Genomic DNA, 17,921 nt, shown 5'->3' with positions numbered 1-17,921 from the left:
GGACGCTGCCCGTGTGCGCCGTGAGGCGGCGGCGCAATCCCCTTCCCGAGGCGGCCGCGCCGGCGCTAACCCCTCCGCCTCCCCGCTTGCTCCCGTGCCGGGAAGGCCGTCCCGGAGCGCAGCCACCGCAGAGCCGGGCGCCGCGCTGCCCCGCTGCTCGGCCCGGCGAGGCGCAGGGCTGCCCGCCGGACGGGAGCGGCGGCAGGCTCCGCGGGCTGCAGGCTTTTCTGTCTCCGAGCGAGCGCCGCTCTAGCACCGGGTCCCACCCCGCAGCAAAGCCCCGGTTTCGGCTGCAGGCGCTGGGCAGCGGCAGCCCCGCGGAGCTCTGCCCGTGCCGGTGCGGACCCGCCGCAGCCCTGCGGCTCCCCCTGCTGTCAGCGCCGGCTCCCTCACGCCGCTGCTCTCCCCGCGCACAGCCGCGGGCTCGGAACCAGCCTCACGGCGGCAACGCGCGGGGGGTGCCCGGCCGTACCGGGCCACCGAGGCTCTGCGGTCCAGGACCCGGGCTGTGCGCACCGGGAGGCTGCGGACGAGCTCCTCCGAGCGCGAACGGCAGCCCGGGAGGTGCCAGCGGCAACTCAAGGCCGGCACTGAGTGTCCCCACGGTCCAGCCGGACGCCGGGGGCCGGGGTGAGCTCGGGCTGCGTGCGGCCCAGCGCTTTAACGCGGTTTAACGCGGTTTAACGGCAGCAGCCGTCGCCATGGAGACGCCGCCGCCACCCGGCGAGCCCCGCGCGCGCGCCCGGTGACCTCGAGGCGCCGCCCCGTGCCCGGCGCGTGACGTTTCGCAGCGCGGCGGCGGCGGCACCGGATCGGACCCGATCGGATCGGATCGAGGGGAGAGACCCGAGTCAAGCGAGCGGAGGCCGCGGTTCGCTGTCCTCCGCCGCCATGTCGTCCGCCTTCAGGAAAGCTGCGAAGTCGGGGCAGCGCCCGCACCGCGAGCGGGCCCAGGTCAGTACCCCGGCGGCCGTACCCCCGATACTGCCGGCCGTACCCCCGATACTGCCGGCCGTACCCCCGATACTGACGGCCGCACATGTTGTTCCCTGCTTTTCCTCCTAGCCTGCGGCGCGGCAGAAGCTGGGCTTGCTGGAGAAGAAGAAGGACTACAAGCTCCGCGCCAAGTGAGTCGGGCCGCCGGGAGGGGAAGGGAGGGGAGGGCGGCCGCGGCTCTGGGAGGCCGCGGCTCTGGGCGGCCTCGGCTCTGGGCGGCCGCGGCTCTGGGAGGCCTCGGCTCCGGGCGGCCTCGGCTCCGGGAGGCCCCGGCTCCGGGAGGCCTCGGCTCCGGGCGGCCTCGGCTCCGGGAGGCCCCGGCTCCGGGAGGCCCCGGCTCCGGGCGGCCTCGGCTCCGGGAGGCCCCGGCTCCGGGAGGCCTCTGCTCCGGGAGGCCGCGGCTCCGGGAGGCCTCTGCTCCGGGAGGCCCCGGCTCCGGGAGGCCCGTGCTCCGGGAGGCCCGGGCTCCGGGAGGCCCGGGCTCCGGGAGGCCCGGGCTCCGGGAGGCCCCGGCTCCGGGAGGCCCCGGCTCCGGGAGGCCTGTGCTCTGGGAGGCCTGTGCTCTGGGAGGCCTGTGCTCTGGGAGGCCTGTGCTCTGGGAGGCCTCTGCGCATGGCCGGAGCGGATCCTGCCCCGCAGTGCTGCGGGAGGCAGAGGGTTCGGAAATCCGGTGCTGAATTGCGCAAGAGGCAGTGTGCCTGGTGCCGGTTGGCACACGCCATCGCTCAGCCGCATGCAGCGTGCACGGAGAGTTAAATATCCCTGCGGCTGAGTCAGGGGAAAGGGAACGTGGAAAGCAAAGGCCTCACCAAACCCTTATCAATACAAAACTTACAATCGTAACATTCCAGCTTTGATAGCTGATTCTGGAGGACATCTAGGAGTCCTAAGCAGCTCAATAAGCTTTACAGAATGTGTGAACATGCTTCCCTTGCCTTTCTTACATTGTTATGTAGCATTCCAGCTTTATAAAGGAACAAACTGTAAAGCAGAGGTCGCTTGTTGGTGTCTAGCTCTGTATATAAAGCCTTGCCTGCTTCTCAGAGCTCTGAGCATCACTTTAAAGGACTCAGCATCTCATTAGGGAGTGTGAACAAGGAGAAACTGCTGAACAACTTTTGTTTTGTCTTGTTTCTTTTCCTCAGTGACTATCACAAGAAACAAAATGCCCTCAGAGCACTTCAAAAGAAAGCTCTGGACAAGAATCCTGATGAATTCTACTTTAAAATGATCCATTCAGAGCTTCAGGTGAGAAACTAAATTGCCTTCAAGCAAGGGTTATACTATCTTGTCCTGTTTTCTACCTTTCTTTTGCTTTATGAATTGGTAAATAGATGACCAGATTGGTGCCTGTGGATGGCATCTAAGAGAGTGAGGGGCAAAGGACGAAAAGGTTCTTTGGCTCTTATTATTAGAGCCCAGCTTGAATGGTGTCTATCCACAGGTGCTATGTTATGTTTGGTTTTAGGATGGAGTACATGTAATAAAGCAGCCAAAGGATGAAGTCACCCCTGAACAAATGAAATTAATGAGGACACAGGATATTAAATATGTGGAAATGAAACGAGTGGCAGAATCCAAGGTAACACCTCACTTCATTTCTTCCAGTTTGTTCTTTTTTCATTGTGTTTTGGTAGTGGTGGTGTGTGCTGTTGTGTTTGACTCATGTAACGTTGGAAATGACAGATATTATAATGCATAGCAATTTCTTATGTAAATTCCACACATTAAATCATACTCTTGCTTCTCATGTTTATAAAGAATTAAAGATTATTGTTACAGAAGGGAGTTATTTGACTATGGTAGGCAGGCAATAGCAGAAATAATGTCCACTTCTGAATGAGTTTTATGCTTTGATGTTGATCCACAAACATCACTGCAGATAAAAGAATGAAACAAAGTCAGCTTTGAATTTTCCTTCGTGGTTTTGCTTAGTGAGTTCATCATGATAATCGTTCCTACTTTGCCATACAGATAACTTACAGCATTGGTAACTGATTTGTACCCATTTGGCTGTGTAGGACCTGAAAGAACCGTTAACCTTTTCTTAAGAGAGGCTGTGAATACCTGACATAGATATAAACTAGGTGCATTGTCAAAGATTAAAAAGTAAGGAAGAATTTGGATGCTTGTATGCTTGAGAAAACAAACAGGAATTTTACTTCAGGGAGACGTTATTTACCTTGCTAGGGATGTTTGGCAAACCCGAGTCCCTTTTCTTCCCCGCAGAAAATCGAGAGGCTGAAGTCGGAGCTCCATCTGCTGGGTGCTGCGGGGAAGGGTCGCAACAAGCACCTCTTCTTCTTCGACACCAAAAAAGAAGGTTTGATGAGAAAACCCATTCCTCGGTGTTTTATTGTAGGCTGGTTAAAATAATGTGGTGCCTTCTGTATGCTGTTGTCACAAAACCAGATTCTTCTTTTCCAGGAATAGTAAGCCAGGTGCCCTGGAATCTGTTTTGATTCCTAGATAAGACCTCAGTTGTGCAGGAGCTATTTTGCTGAGCCTTTCATCACTGACTGTTCTTAAGCTACATCTTTGTCAGGTTTGCTGAGCCCATGTGACTTTACTCCTAAATGTCTTTGTATTTCTAGTTCAGGAGTTTGATATTGCAACTCACCTGGATACTGTCCCAGAGCTTGTAGACAGAGTGTACAACCGACCAACTGTTGCCACATTGCAGAAAGAGACACTGAAAGGAGCTACTGATCCTGTCCACTTAAAGGTAGTGCCACTGTTTGTATTACAGTTGCCTTAATGCTTTCCATGTTTTATCTAAGGAGCACTAAAGAGGATCCATTGGACTTTGTGGAGGAGGAATTTGTTCTATTGTCTTAAAATTTTCATGGCAGACACAAGGCTGTAGTGCTTGTCACTTCACCATCAAGTGCCTAGAGCCTACAATCAAATCTTGACTAACATAAAGAACATGTTCTTTTGTGTCCCAGTCCACTGTGGGTTATGATTCAATAACTGTGACTTAGGGGCTAGAATCTGGTTAGGCAGCTTCCTTGGCAAGATTGATATATTTCTTCTCTGTTACATGACACACTCTTATGGGACTGTCTTGTCATCAGATTGCTGGAGTTTTAAGTGTGATTTTTGCAACATCCCCTTTTAAATCTCTCCTCATACTTCCCCCCAAACCCTTGTACCCTTGAATAGGGATGTGAGTAAGCTTATTCCAACGCAGATCTATCTATTGTTGAGTTTCTGGTCTTAGGATATTTTTCAGTTAGGTTCTGAGGCTTGAGATTCAGGATTTGTCTCCCTCCTTCTTAAAGCTATTTAAGCTGTAGTCTCACTTCCTGACTTTCTTAAGGTGTTTCATGATTCTTTAGGACAAAGTGCTTACAGAATCAACTTTGATTATGATCTTTTAATACCACAGCACTTCTGTCCTAGAAGTAGCTACACTTGGCTTTAACACTGGGAAATACTGCTTAATTGGTTTAGATGCATTGGGCATTTCTATAGATGGAGTTGGTGTGTGTAAGGTAAAAATTGCTTAAAATTGATTGCTGAATTTGTAACCTGTGTTTTTTTTCCTATATCAGATGTCAGATAACAAAAACACCCTGTGGTCCCTTTCTTCTTGCCAGCTTTCTCAGTTTGGCTTGTCACTAAAGCAGTTGGACAAGTTGTAGACTGACAAATTTTCTCCTCTAAATGTCTGAGTCATATATTAAGCATGTTGGGATTCGTTCTCCTTAATTTAATTACTTAAATCACACCTGCAGTAGGGTTTTTTTTTCTGGGAAAGCCATCTGCTCTTAGTAGGTAAACATGACTAAACAAGCTGCATTTTGAGAGGCCTCTGTGCAGCTCCTGAGCACTTCAGGAATTGGTCTCTGGTCTCTCTCTTCTGTTTCTTTCCCCCCCTTTTCTAGATGAACTGGGTTTTCAATGGGGAGTTTATTCTCTTTTTTTAAAATATATTTAGGAGATTAAAACAAGAACAAAGAATTAGGTCCTCCCTAGAAAATCTCCTGTATGAGCATCAAGATGTTAAAATGGTTCTGTGGAATCCAGCCACGGAATTGAAGCAACATTCTTTAATATGATTGTGATATTGAAATATAAAACATGCTGATGAGGTCCTAGGGCAGTTATAGACCACAGTGTCTTCCTTTCTGTCTTAAAATGACCTGTTTCTTTTTTTTTCTCTCCAGAAATTAGCCCAGCAAAGGAAGAATCAGTATGACCTCTTGAAGCAGCGCATTGAAAGAGAAAAGGCAATGTTTGTTGTTGCACAGAAAATCCAGACACGGAAAGACCTTTTGGTGAGAGATTTAGTTCTGGTTCTTGTAATCTGTTTGGTTAAGGTCATTTGGTCTAGTTTTGTGTGTATGCTTCTTCACTCTTGATTTTTTAACCGATGCTTCTCCTAAAAAGAAGTAGTATCCCTCTTTTAGTATGTAATAAACAAGGAGGTGAAGCATTCCAGTTGTGCCAGGGGTGGTAAATGATATCTGCTCACCCAAGTTTTATCATGTCAACAAGGACAAAGACTCACCTTTGGAATGCTGCTCACAACTCTGGTCTAAAATACTGTTGCTGGCTCTGAAGAACTAAATGACTACTTCCAAGTAGCAGAGGCAAGGAGCCATTTCTGTGGGCTATGAGAAGGCCTTAAAAACTCAAATGGCCAAAAAAATTCCCTGTTTCAATGGGACAGGCCATTCACTGCTGCTGGTGAACAGAACACCCTGTGCCTGACAACCTGAAGGCAGAAAGAGCAGATGGAGATGTAATTCCTACCTAAACAGTGGCAAGTGGCCATTCTTCACTAATGCCTTGTCAATCCCAGACAGAGACTCTTATTTTATGAGGGTGGGTCCTTTGGTTGGGTTTTTTCCTCTTACACAAATATTCTCAGGAAATATCTATTTTTTTCTTGTTCTTTTGTTTTTCCAGGACAAAACTCATAAAGTAAAGGTGAAGAAAGAGACAACAACTAGTCCAGCTATATACAAATTCAAATTTCAGAGGAAACGTTAGCCATTTGGTAAAGAATTGATCCTGTCTTTGCTTCAAAAGAAAGAGGATTCTCCTTAGGAAGGAGGGCTGATGCACCATATCAGTTTGTTTCTCACTGCAGCCTAACAACTTCTTTAAAACAAATTACTGTGGGCCTGCGGTAGCTGTAAATACACCCTGTCTAATTAATTGATTAATAAATCAGAGAGTTTGTTCTCTTGGTATTTACAGTGGGAAGCCACAAGAGGTGCTTGCATGTCCCTAGTAATACACACCATAAACAATCCTTGAAAAGTCAAGGTCAGGATTAAGAGACCAGGAGCTGGTTTTAGCCCAGCACAGGAACAGAAAAGGCGCTCAAGGGATTGAACGTTTGGCTCTGTGACCGTGGTGCTTCTAAAACCAGAAGTGATTTCAGCTTCCAGCAGGTTCAAGTTGAATTTATTATCCTTCCAGTCACCCTCCTTTCCCTCCAAATCTATATTAACATTCCCATTCTGCTTTATCTGCATCAAATATTTCACTTGGGAAATGTAAAAGGCATTGCTAAGGGCACCATATTGGCCAATGACTGTGCTAGAACAGTGCTGGAAGTGGGGAATCGTTTCTTCTACTGTACACAAAGGAAGAAGAACTCAACCTTTATGAATAACTTCAATAGCAAGGAGCTTTTTGTATTCTGCATCTTCTGCTGTGCAATGGGGTCGTACTTGTGCTACAGCAAAGTCCTAGTGTTGCCTACCACGTATGAACAGAGGCAATGCTGAAGTTCACACGTAGGGAGAAGCAATACAGAAGCCAAGCACAGGACAAAAGTTTGTCATCTTTGTTTATGTTCATGTTTGTTGCAGCCTTGGTAGTTGGAAGGGGGTTTCAACCCAGAACAATGAAGATGCATCCTTGAGCCTCCTGGAGCTGTTGAGGCAAGTTAAGAGCCTGGGCGGATACATTCCTTCTCTTATCTCGTACCATGTCTGCCAATAACAGCACATGCCCATGCAAGATGGTGGGAAAAGAGAAATGAAATGCTCTTCTCAAGCTCCTTCCCCTTTGGGAGTTTTCCTGCTTCTCTTGGATGAAATGGGACTCTTTTTTTCCGTGCTGACAAGCGGCTTCAGACGTCGATTCAGCCATTGCAAAGATTCCCAAGTTGGCAACAATTGTGGGGTGAATTTTTTTGTTCTGGGAAGGACTAAAAGAGTCATTATGCTTTGTTGTGAGGCTTTATGCTTTGTTGTGAGGCATTATACTTTGTTGTGAGGCATTATGCTGTGTTATTACCTGCACTTGAGCTGCTGTCCCGTGTGATATCACCATTACCGGGTGCTCTGAACCATCTGGCACCAACCAAACGCACTACAGGGACAAAATTCCTCATTTTCCTTCCTCAACGGGCATGGAAGCTGCACTGCTTTTCCTCCCTGAGACTCACATCCCCATGACCTTCCTTCTCCCCCCTCTCCTTCCCTGGTTCTCCATCAGGCCGCGGGCTGGGCCCGGCCGGCAGGTGGCAGCGGCGGCGCGCTGAGGGCTGAGATCACCTCAGGGCCTGAGCCTCCAGCACTACCCTGTTCTCATTTCAAAGCTTTAGGGGTCAATATTCAGAGCCATGCCAAAAGAAGGCATCCTAAAAGCAAGACTCTGAGGAAACTGCCTGAGTTGTGTTGTGAGAGCTTTGAATTGTTTGGAAGACGTCGGTCAAAGCTCCCCTGTGACACTGGCTGGGTGTTCCTGAAGTGAAATCTCTTTTACATTGGGATTGACATGGATAAATATTTGATCCTTGTCCCTGGTTAATTTTAATCTGCATTGAGAGGCTTATTGGAAAGGATGGGAAAGAAAACCCTGAAGGAGGGACTGGCAGGAGCTGGGAAGTAGCACCCTGAATGAAGAAGAGCATCTGCTGAGCCTGGTACTGGGAACACCTGGTGTGCCTCTGGTCTCATCCATACATCGAGTATTACAATGGGCACAAATGACCTAATTCCTGGAAGAGAACCGACTCTTCCCAGTGAAAGAGCAAGATGTGGGATGCAGTAGGTAGCTGCAGGGCTTGGAGTGGTCAGTGCTCTCGCCATAGAAGATTATCGATTGAGTGCTGTGTAGTTCTCACCTGTCTGCGGGTGTGTGGGAGCTGGAAGCTTTCAGTGAAGACCTGACAGCTTAACATTCACTGTACAGAATATGAGGAGCAAAAGTAGTGCCTGGTCTGAGTTCCTTTTCCCTGGGAAAGCATGAAGGTCTTAAAGGCAAACTGGAGCCCTGTTATATCCATGGTGTTACTGGGAGCAGGCTTCTTGCTGGACCCTGACCACAAACATTTAGATACAAAGCCAGTCAGCTGTGGAGTGGTTTATCAGCTTGTGGCCACAACAGACTGAAAGGAGGTGCCAGCTCTCATGCACAAACATGTTTCACCTACTGCCTGTGACATTCAAGGATTTGGTGGATGCTCATCTCTGAACTTCCACCTTGGCAGATAGGGCTGACTCACACCTACAGCCCCCAGAGCTCCTGATGGCTACCAGCCAACAAATTGCACCATCTCAAAGAGCAAAACCAAAGTTCTTTTGCCTGACCAACACCCATTGTTGTGTTTCAACAGCAGTTACTGTAGCTCACTGTCCAGAGATACTGATAATACTGATAATGCCACCACAGGCTAACCACTATCTTTTTGTGCTGTGACCTGGCTCCTTGCAGCCCAGGTGAATGGGAAAAGGGCTGCCTGCTGCAAGGAAGAATCTGGTTTGGTTTACCTTGGCAGATAGGCCTGTGTATTGTTGAAAGTGTGGGGATCAAAAATAGGTGCCCAGGTTCTGTTTGGCTATTTTTCAATAAGACCCTCAGTCCCATTTCACACCTTGAAAGAAACTGGACAGAAGCTGTCTGAAAACAGCTCCACATCTAACATCACACTGCAAAACAATTAGCAATTAGAGGCAATAAAGGGACAATGAGGGGTTTATGGAGAGCATTGGACTGTTCCCCCCTCAGCCTCACAGTTAACCTTTGATGGGGAAGTGGGGTGCTTATTGATATAGCACCTGTCTGTGTGCACTTGCACCCTTCCCTTCTCTTCATCTGTCATACCTTGCTCTTGGTTTGACTCCCAAAGCTTGAGTTTCTCATCCTAAAGCACTGAAATGTTCCTGCAAAGGTTTGGAAAGAGTCAATACCTTATAACTGACCAAAACAGCCACTTGATTGCAATGCAAGGTTTGAAGAGAGTCATTGGTGGGATTTGCCATCCTCTAACTGGGCCCTCCTGGAGAAGGACAGAGAAAAACAGCCCACAGCTATTTTCTGCTTGTGATAATTATCAAAGGCTGAGCCAACAGGTTCTTTAACAAGGAGGTTCCCTGCAGCTTGCAAGATACAGATATCAAAATACCCCACAGAATCACAGCTCAGGTTTCAGGTGACTCAGAATAATATTGTGCTGTATAATCATTTCCTGTAATTCCTTGTTCAAGCTGGAGAATTCAATTGATAGTGATTGTCTATAAAAGTTAATAGCAGGCTGCATTAAAACACTGGCAGGATTATCTCTAGGCAACTGCAACAACATATTACTAACAGGAGAACCCATCACTAGGGATCTCTCACCCCACACTCAGAAGCCCCAGAGCCCTCCTTGCTGTTTTCTTTCAGCAGAGTGGAGCAGGGAGGGTTCCACTCCACCCCTCCCACCACCTGCACCATAGGTGCTGTACAACATGTTTATAAGTCCACTTACTCTGAGCCTGGCAGCCCAAAATCCCAACAGCTCCCTCTTGCAGTCTGGCTGCTGTTACCCTGGGGTCAGCAGCAGGATGGTGGGCCAAGGATGGGATCACAGGCATCTCCAGCTGGCAGAACTGGCAGCCCTGGCTCTGACTGTCATTAAGATCCTGTTGTCCTTACAGCTGAGTTCAACTAAGGTGATTTGCCCAAGGGCACCAAGGAGAGAAGGGTGGTGAAGTTCCTCCAGTCAAGCCTGATGGAAGCTCAACAGCAGGGAGCTGAGAGAGTAGGATGTAAATCAGGAATGACTAATTGCTGCTCAACATGGCTGCTCTAAACCCTAAACCTTTCTTTCCCACGGGCTTCTTATATGCCAGATCTTTCCCCACCTGGCTGGGAGCAGCCCCCATGCTGGCACAGGGTATCATCCCCATTCCTGCTGCTTCATACTTAGACACAACCCCCCATTTCCCTCCAAACAATGTCCCTTCCCAAATTCCATTACAGAGCCATTCCAATAAGTAAATACCTGCTGCTGCTTCTGTTGGGAGAAGCCAGCCATCAGAGCAGACCAAGTGCTGTGCAAGGTGAAAGCAGCAAATATTTGTTTTGCCATCTCTACAGTAACACACCCCCAGCTTTTAGTGTCTTGAGAGAGCCAAGGTGAACAGCATTACTTTGAGCAGGTAGGAGCCCCATTATTTAGTGAGAATATATTCCCAGGACGTCCCTGGCTTGGCAGACCTAAAGACTGAAATAGTAAGTTGGTGCATATAGATCATCATTTACTGAAGCACAAGCCCTGATACACCTTTCTAGGGAAGCTCTAATTTATTATGCATTGTCATTAGCTGCAGCAGGCAGCAGGGCCTTCATTAGAGCTAGAGTTAAGGTCTGTTTTGGCTGCCTCATCAGCATCAGTGAACTGCGTCCCTGCGAGGTTTGATACAATTTAATTAACCTAATTAAAAGCTCTGATTGCAGAGATGATTGGGGTAGAGCCAGCAGCAACTGCATATTTATAACGAGCTGGAAGGTGTGGGACTGGAGCCAAATGATATGCATCTCTAATGAGCTGGTGCTATTGAAGTGTGGATTTGGAACACTAACATTTATTTTTGGCAACAATGGCCAGTTTATCTTCATGATAGAAACGATCAAGGCTTGATTGTGTGTAGCAGGGAACTCAGCAGTGTGCTCCCTGGGCTACTCCAGCCCCTTGGTAGCCCCATATGAGCACCCATAGTCCAGCTGCTCCCTATCAGTCCCCCCAGTGCACCACATATGGGCAGACACAGCACACGCTGACACACATCCCTCACACACTAACCCACACCTCCACATCCCTCAGACACCAACACATCCCCCCACATCCCTCACACACCCACCTGGGAGACACAGCACACACAAACCCAAACCAGGTGCTACCAGTCTCAGATAAGCCAGATGGAAGATATCAACAGGCTTCCCCTTCCTGAGCCACCTCCTCCAGCTCTCATGCCATCTCTTCCCTCTCCCAGCCCTCCCATGCCACCTCTGCCCTCTCCCAGCCCATGACAATGAACTTACCTCTGTTACCCCTCCAGGCATCAAATATTCCATGTCCTAATCTGTTGAGAACCTAGGCCCAGGTAATGAAAAGCAGCCTGTACCTTTTCTCCTCCTGTTTCAAGCCAGAGAGGCTGCCAGCCCCTTGCAGCTCTGCAGGGGTGCTGTGCCTGAGTGTGGGGGTTCTTGGCAGCCTGGGTCAGGAAACACTTGCTTCTGGGCTGCAGCTGCTGCAGCTCTGCTTGGCAGAGGAGATGGCAGTGACTGTTCTCTCTCCCTGTTTCAAGACTACAAACCCTGTTTAGACCCAAGGCAAGATGTGCCACGAGCTCTCATCCCCCAGGACACACAGGGATGTCCTGGCACAAGGCCCAGAGCTGTGGCTGGTGTTCACAGCTGTGCCACTGGAGCCCAGCCTCTGGCAGCAGGTGCCCAGGGGCTGCAGACAGGCTTTGGGACTGTGGGCAGCCAGCCTGGCTCCCTGTGGCCAGCACTGGGGAGGCTGCTGTGCCCTTCCTCACGAGCCATTGCTGCCAGGCTGTTTGCCTTCACTGGCCAAGGCAAAGGGGACCCCTCACCATTTGCCCCCAACCTACCTCATTGCCCCACTGATGAGATGTGTCCTGGAGCAGCGAGTGACCAGGGTATCAGCACAGCCTGCGGGGGGCTGCTCCTCTGCACTCTCCTTGGGTGCCCTCAGCTCTGCCTTTCCTCTTGGCACATGGTCAGGGTGCTGTGAGGAGCCAGGGTGCTGTGAGGAGTCGGGGTTCAGCAGGCTCCATGGCAGCAGCAGGATGCCCCAGGCCTGCTGGGCAGCCAGGGTACAGCAGCAAGTCTGCTGAGCCACTTGGAAAATTTGATCCATGCTAATTACACTGAAAAAAGCCCTTCAGATAACGAGCATGAAATGGAAGCAGAGCTAATACTCATCTCTGAGTGCCATTAATCTTTAAAACTGGAACAATAAGTGAAAACACTGCAGGGCATATGAAGCAAGGTGTGATTCACATCTGCTCCTCTGTGGCCGCTGCCTGATTTATTGGCACGAGGCAACTTTCCTGCACTGTTTCGACAGAGCTGCATTACATAACACCACCGACTGTTTTGCTTGCCTTTATCAATCAAAGTATCTCCTGGGTGGTTTTAATGATCTGCTGTCCTTCTACCTTGGCATAGCTCAGGAGCACAGGAGATGAGTCCCCCAGCTCGCTCTCTCTCAGTTCCCAGCCTTTCTGGACTTGCTGCTGTCAGCCTGGCTCTGCTACTGCAGGGATGTGGCTCCCCAGCCTGAGAGCACGAGTGGGGCAAGACAGGGGGTCTCCCAGGCTGCTCTGCCCCCCACACACAGGGAATGGAGGGTCCTTTTCCTCTGCTGTGGGGCAGGGCAGTGCTCAGAAGCATCTGAGATACCTGTCAGCTCCCTGCACCACACAGACACTCTCTAAGCCAGAGCCCTCCAGGTCCTCTGGCACCCAGACGTGCCCCATCTATCTCTACATTTGATGCCTTTCTTTTTCAAATGGCTCTCTCTGGGATTCACTTTCTTTTATTGAAATTGTGGATTTGCTGAAGTGACCTTTTGGTTGACTCTGAGAAGAGGTGGCCAGCTGCTTCCCATTGCAGTCCCAGAAAGACTGTTGACCTGTGGCTTTGAACAAGCTCAAAGCATTGCTTGCCTTTTGGCCATACCCCTCAATAGAGCTTTTGGATGGATTTTTCTCCCACACTCCTGAAAAGACATCATCAGAGACATCTCCCCTCGTGGGCTCTTTAATATTTACACTGACTTTGTGAACAGATAATATATTCCACCTTTTTTTTGGGGGGAGGGGGGGTTTAGCCTTTTAAAAGCACATGTTCCTTCTTGTGGTGCAGTTGGAGGAAGCAGTGGCTGCTGTGTGCAGGCTGCTTTGGGAGGAGGACAAACAAATCTAAGGGGGAAATCAGATTGCTCACTTGCCTGCCCACAGCTCACAGCACCATCCTGCAGCATCCCAGGGCAGATGCAGACCTGGAGTGGCCCTGCTGAGAGTCCCATGGCTCCTTGCTGCAAGAGACACTCCTTAAAACCTTCTTCTCAGCCCAAAGCTGATCATCTTGTTAGTTGGAAGACAATCCAAATACAGAACAAAATGCTTCTAAAAACTGTCCCATAGATTGCCAAGGGTCTGATAAAGCCTGGCCATGGGCTTAACTGTATCAAAACCATAGGGATGCTTTGTGTCAAAATCACTCTAAAGCAGGAAGGCAGCAAGCAGCTTCCAACCCAGAAGTGTCACAGATGTACTTGCAAATGTTTGTCCATAATTTTGTTGATTCCAGGCTGCAAGTCCAGGAGGGACTGTCAGATCCTGTGTTCTGCCATCCGCTGCCTTTCGCTCAGAGAGCCCAAACTGAGGCCAGCAGCTCCAAACTGAGCCACAGCAGCCTCAAGCAGGAGGTTTACTCCTGCCCAGGGCTTCAGTGATGCTGGGGAAGTGCTGAGGGGAAAGATGTTTGGGTAAAAGGCAAAATTGTGACTCCCCTGGGGCAGAGGAAGACAAGATCTCTACAGGCTTTGGCATTTTCACTTGGATCTAAACTTCTTCCTCGCCTCAAACCTGGTGAACATATAAAGCACAGAGGGATGAGAGCAGAGCAGAGCCAGAAATGTTGATGGAGGCTTCAGGGTACTGCTCCATAGTGTGTGTCCTGTGCCTCTCTCCACACAGTGTGAAGGGCTGCTGGGTGAGGTGTAACCTCCTGCCCCAACAAAGCCCATCAGCCCAACTGTTCAGTGGGACAAAAATGCTTCTTCAGCTTCAGAATGACAGGATAGCCCCAAAGCAGGAGATTTGATTGTAAGGCTGTAAAAGCTGGAAGCATTCCATGCTTGCTTAGGGCAATGCAAACCTCTCTGTTCTCTTCTAATGCTGCAGAGATAGTGGACAACCAGTGGTCCCTGGTCAGCTGGGAGTGGCTCCAGTCCAGTCAGCTTTCCCATTGCATCTCTCCCAGAAGAGGTGTCAGATCTGTTTCAGGAGGAGCCCAAGGAAGGATAAGCTGAGCCTCCCCTGTGAGCTGCTCTGGCACTTGCTGTCCCTCTGGGCTGGGAGCTGCTCCTCACTGATGGTCACCCAGCAGGACTGCCCTGCCCCTGGGGGCTCTCCATGGAGCTGAGCTAAAGCAGTCCTGGGACAGAGCAGTCCTGTGGCAAGGAGGAGCCCTTGGTGAGAAGCCCAGTGCTTGGTGAGGAGGCTTCCCCAGTGCAGGAGGGCACAGGGATGAAGCCAGGCTGGGAGATGCTGGCCTGAGGTAGCCCCTTAGGTGGGCCAGGGATGACAGGAGTGGTGAGGCACACAGCTGCACAGGGGGTCACATTTTTTCAGTCCATGTTGCCCTAACAAACAAATGCCCCAGGATGCAGACAATAATGTTTTTATGAGACTCTAAATTCTAAACTCAAATGCTCTTTGTAGTGGACTAATAGCCAACACGTGGCCCTTCGTCTCATGCTGAACTTTTGTGGTCCTCCAGGGGGAAAAAAAAAGGCCCTGGTGAGCATGTACACTGAGCACTTTGTTCTCACAGATTTGTAGAGCAAAGAGAATAATGTATTGAGGCTCTCAGCCTCTGCCAGTTTGGCTTCATTTGTCCTTCTGAACTTGCCCTGAGAGATAATGTTTCCTTCTAATCTGCTGCAGTCCACCTACAGCAGGGACCCAGTGAATAATTCCCCCAAACAAGTCTTTATTCTTAAGACTCTATCTGGCCCTAACCCCTTTTTTCCCCCCCTTACAGAGTAATTGTTGTGTTCATTACATGATAATAGCCCGAGCTGTATTCCAGCCCACACTTGCCATGGCCACACAAACAAGGTTCAGGCTGCACTGCTTTCAGGATAATGCTGCTCATTTGGCATTATTTGAAAGAATGTGCCAGGCATCTGAGCACCAGGCACGCTCCCTCAGCTCCCTCCCAGCCTGCCTGCATCAGATCACAACTCAGATACAGTGGCTTTGCTCTCCTGTGAGAAAACAGCACATCCTCCAAAGAGCTAAGGCTGCTTTTTGGGGGGGTTGTTTTTTAGGCATGCTAATAAATGACTGTTCCACTCCTATGGGGAGACACAAGGAAGAGGAAACAAGACTTATAAGTCTCTGGTTAATGAGACAAATCTTTTCTATTCTGTTCAGGTACTTAAGTCACCCTTTCACAATGATATTTTAATAAGCCTGTGTAAGCCTCACAAATTGCCCTTTCTATCTGTAGGAGATGGGAAGCTCCAGGGGATGAGCCATGTACACATTGAATGCACAAGAAACCCATTAGCCAGTCTGCTCCTGGAAGTCACTCTCTAGGGATATCTGAAATGGGTGCCCCTCTGAAAGCACCCCAGGGCCCTCCCCCTGCTGTGGATTGGCAATGCCAGTGCTGGCTTGGTGGTGCCTTTCAATGGGATAAAGCTAAGCTGAGGTCAGACAGTGTGGTCAGGCACTGACAGGGAGCTTTGTTCCTAACCCTGCTCCTGAGCTTAAGAAATGTCTAAGGGTCACTCTGTGATACCTCCCAGGAAGGCTGGGGAGGTGAAAGCCTTCAGACTGCACTTGCAGTTGGCTGACACAGTATTCCTTTGCTAAGGGAAGGCTGTCTGAGTCCAGTAATGACTATTATTTATTGCTAGGCAATGGGATAGCTCAGAGTGATACCTGCAGTGCATGCAAGTGTCACACAGCCTGTGCCCACCACTCACTCGATGGGCTGTGGTGGTGCAGGAGGATCCCTGCATGGACACACCAGCACAGATGTGTGCAGGGAAGTGTGTTTAGGACAGATGTGATTCTATAACATATAGGTACATGTGCAAGTGTGTGTGTGTATGTGGAATGCAATCTGTGGGGGCTGCTCCCTCACCAGACTATGTGTGGCAGACGGGGCTCTCAGCAAGCTTGCTGATGACACCAAACTGGGAGGAGTGGCTGATTCACCAGAGACTGTGAAGCTCCAGGAGAGGGGCCTGGGAGTGCTGGTGGGCAGCAACTAAACATGAGCAGCAATGTGCTCTCATGGGCAAGAAGCCAATGGCAGCCTGGGGGACATCAAGCAGAGTGTGGGCAGCAGGTGGAGGGAGGCTCTGCTCCCCCTCTGCTCTGCCCTGCTGAGGCCTCATCTGGAGTCCTGTGTCCAGTTCTGGGCTCCCCAGCTCCAGAGGGACAGGGAACTGCTGCAGAGAGGCCAGTGCAGGGCCACCAAGATGCTGAGGGGATGGAACATGTGTGTGAGGAGGAAAGGCTGCAGCCCTGGGGCTGTTCAGCCTGGAGAGGAGAAGCCTGAGCTCAGGGGCACCTCATTAATACCTACAAGTATTTCAAGAGGAGAGGGTGACACTTTATTTTCTGTGGTGTCCAGTGGCAGGACAAGGGCTGATGGACATGAGCTGGAAGACAAAAGTGCCACTGGAACTCGAGGAGCAAGTCCTTTGGTGCTGAGCTGAGGGAGCCCTGGCCCAGGCTGCCCAGGGAGGGTGTGGAGGCTCCTTCTCAGGAGGTTTCCAACCCCACCTGGACACGTTTCTGTGCCCCCTGAGCCAGGGGAAGCTGCTGTAGCAGGAGCTGGGGCTGGAGCAGCTCTGCAGGGCCCTTCCAGCCCCCACCATTCTGGGACTTTGTGTGATTCTGTTCCTCTCTGGGAAGTGTAAGAACAACCCCTCTCACATGCAGGTTCACACCTCAGCATGGATAGGCAGAAACATGCACACATCTACCAGACTGGCTCTCAGTCAGTGCAGGTACAAGACTGCTGACATCCCAAAGGGGTGAAAAAACCAGCAAGGCACTGAAAGAGGCTTGGCCTCCCCTGCAGAGCCCTGCCTGCCCTAAACCTGTGCACATCCATGGATATTCCCCAGCAGCCCAACTACTGAGACTCTGCCCTGTTCCCAGGGCTGCTCCTGAGCTCACAGAGCTCTCCAGCCAGTGTGCAATATCCCCATGCAGGACAGCTCTCTGTTTCAAGAGAGCAGGAGCTCAGAAAACCTGAGCAGGAATGGCAGTGTCCTTTGTGTATCATGAGGCTGGACTCCTGCCAAATTCCTCTGCACCCACTGCCTCCATTAAATGCGTCAATCATTTCTTGGCAACCCAAACCCCTGAGAAGAGTTGAGAGGCAACTTCAGACAGTTCAGTTGCTTTCATTAAAAGGTGAAAAAGAAAATGCATGCTGAGCAGGAGCTGAGAGCAGAGCTGCTGAACCTTTCCTGTTGGGGAAGGGAAAGAGGCAGCAAAAGACAAACCTTCAGGGGGTCACTGGCTTGGTCAGGCTGTGAAATACCCACTGTTGAAGGGGCACCTGCAGATCCTCACATGTGGTCTTGAGTGACTGGGAAAGCTGAGGGGGAGCATCAAGGTGAAGGGGATGCAGAAGAATCCTGGTGCAGGGGGCAGCAGCAGGTGGGGATGGTTGTGATCTGCCTGAGCTTGGGCCACTGGGATGGCATCTGTTAGCCTTAGTGGTGTTGCCCATCAGCAACCATCAGCCAACTGGTCTCAGTCAGCACACAGGGGCTGGAAGGGATTCAGCTCCCATTTCTGCAGCTGAACTCAGGGGAAAAAGACCAGGGTGTTTGGCCCCTGCTCTTGAGAGCAGCAGCTGGGGTGCTGGGTGAGAAAATCCCCTGTCTGTGGTGTGGCACC

At 50.4% G+C, this 17,921-nt stretch overlaps 1 protein-coding gene across 2 annotated transcripts; it reads left to right on the top strand.

Moving 5' to 3' along the window:
- Window positions 1-642: 642 nt before the first annotated feature.
- Window positions 643-8,196, top strand: UTP11 (UTP11 small subunit processome component). Of its 2 annotated transcripts, XM_062014397.1 has the most exons (9): window positions 643-954; window positions 1,066-1,127; window positions 2,142-2,244; window positions 2,465-2,578; window positions 3,226-3,319; window positions 3,591-3,721; window positions 5,169-5,279; window positions 5,914-6,004; window positions 6,828-8,196. In XM_062014397.1, the coding sequence occupies exons 1-8, from the start codon at window positions 892-894 to the stop codon at window positions 5,995-5,997; spliced, it is 762 nt and encodes a 253-aa protein (XP_061870381.1). In that variant the 5' UTR covers window positions 643-891; the 3' UTR covers window positions 5,998-6,004; window positions 6,828-8,196. The 2 variants fall into 2 exon arrangements, with proteins under 2 accessions (XP_061870381.1, XP_061870380.1); XM_062014396.1 differs by lacking the exon at window positions 6,828-8,196 and having other exon boundaries at window positions 645-954; window positions 5,914-6,206.
- The last annotated feature ends 9,725 nt before the right edge of the window (window positions 8,197-17,921 follow it).

This window comes from Colius striatus, chromosome 24 (genome assembly GCF_028858725.1).
Source record: "Colius striatus isolate bColStr4 chromosome 24, bColStr4.1.hap1, whole genome shotgun sequence".
Lineage (NCBI taxonomy): Eukaryota > Metazoa > Chordata > Aves > Coliiformes > Coliidae > Colius > Colius striatus.
Note: the sequence above shows the minus strand (reverse complement) of the source record. Positions and strands in the feature narration are given on the sequence as shown.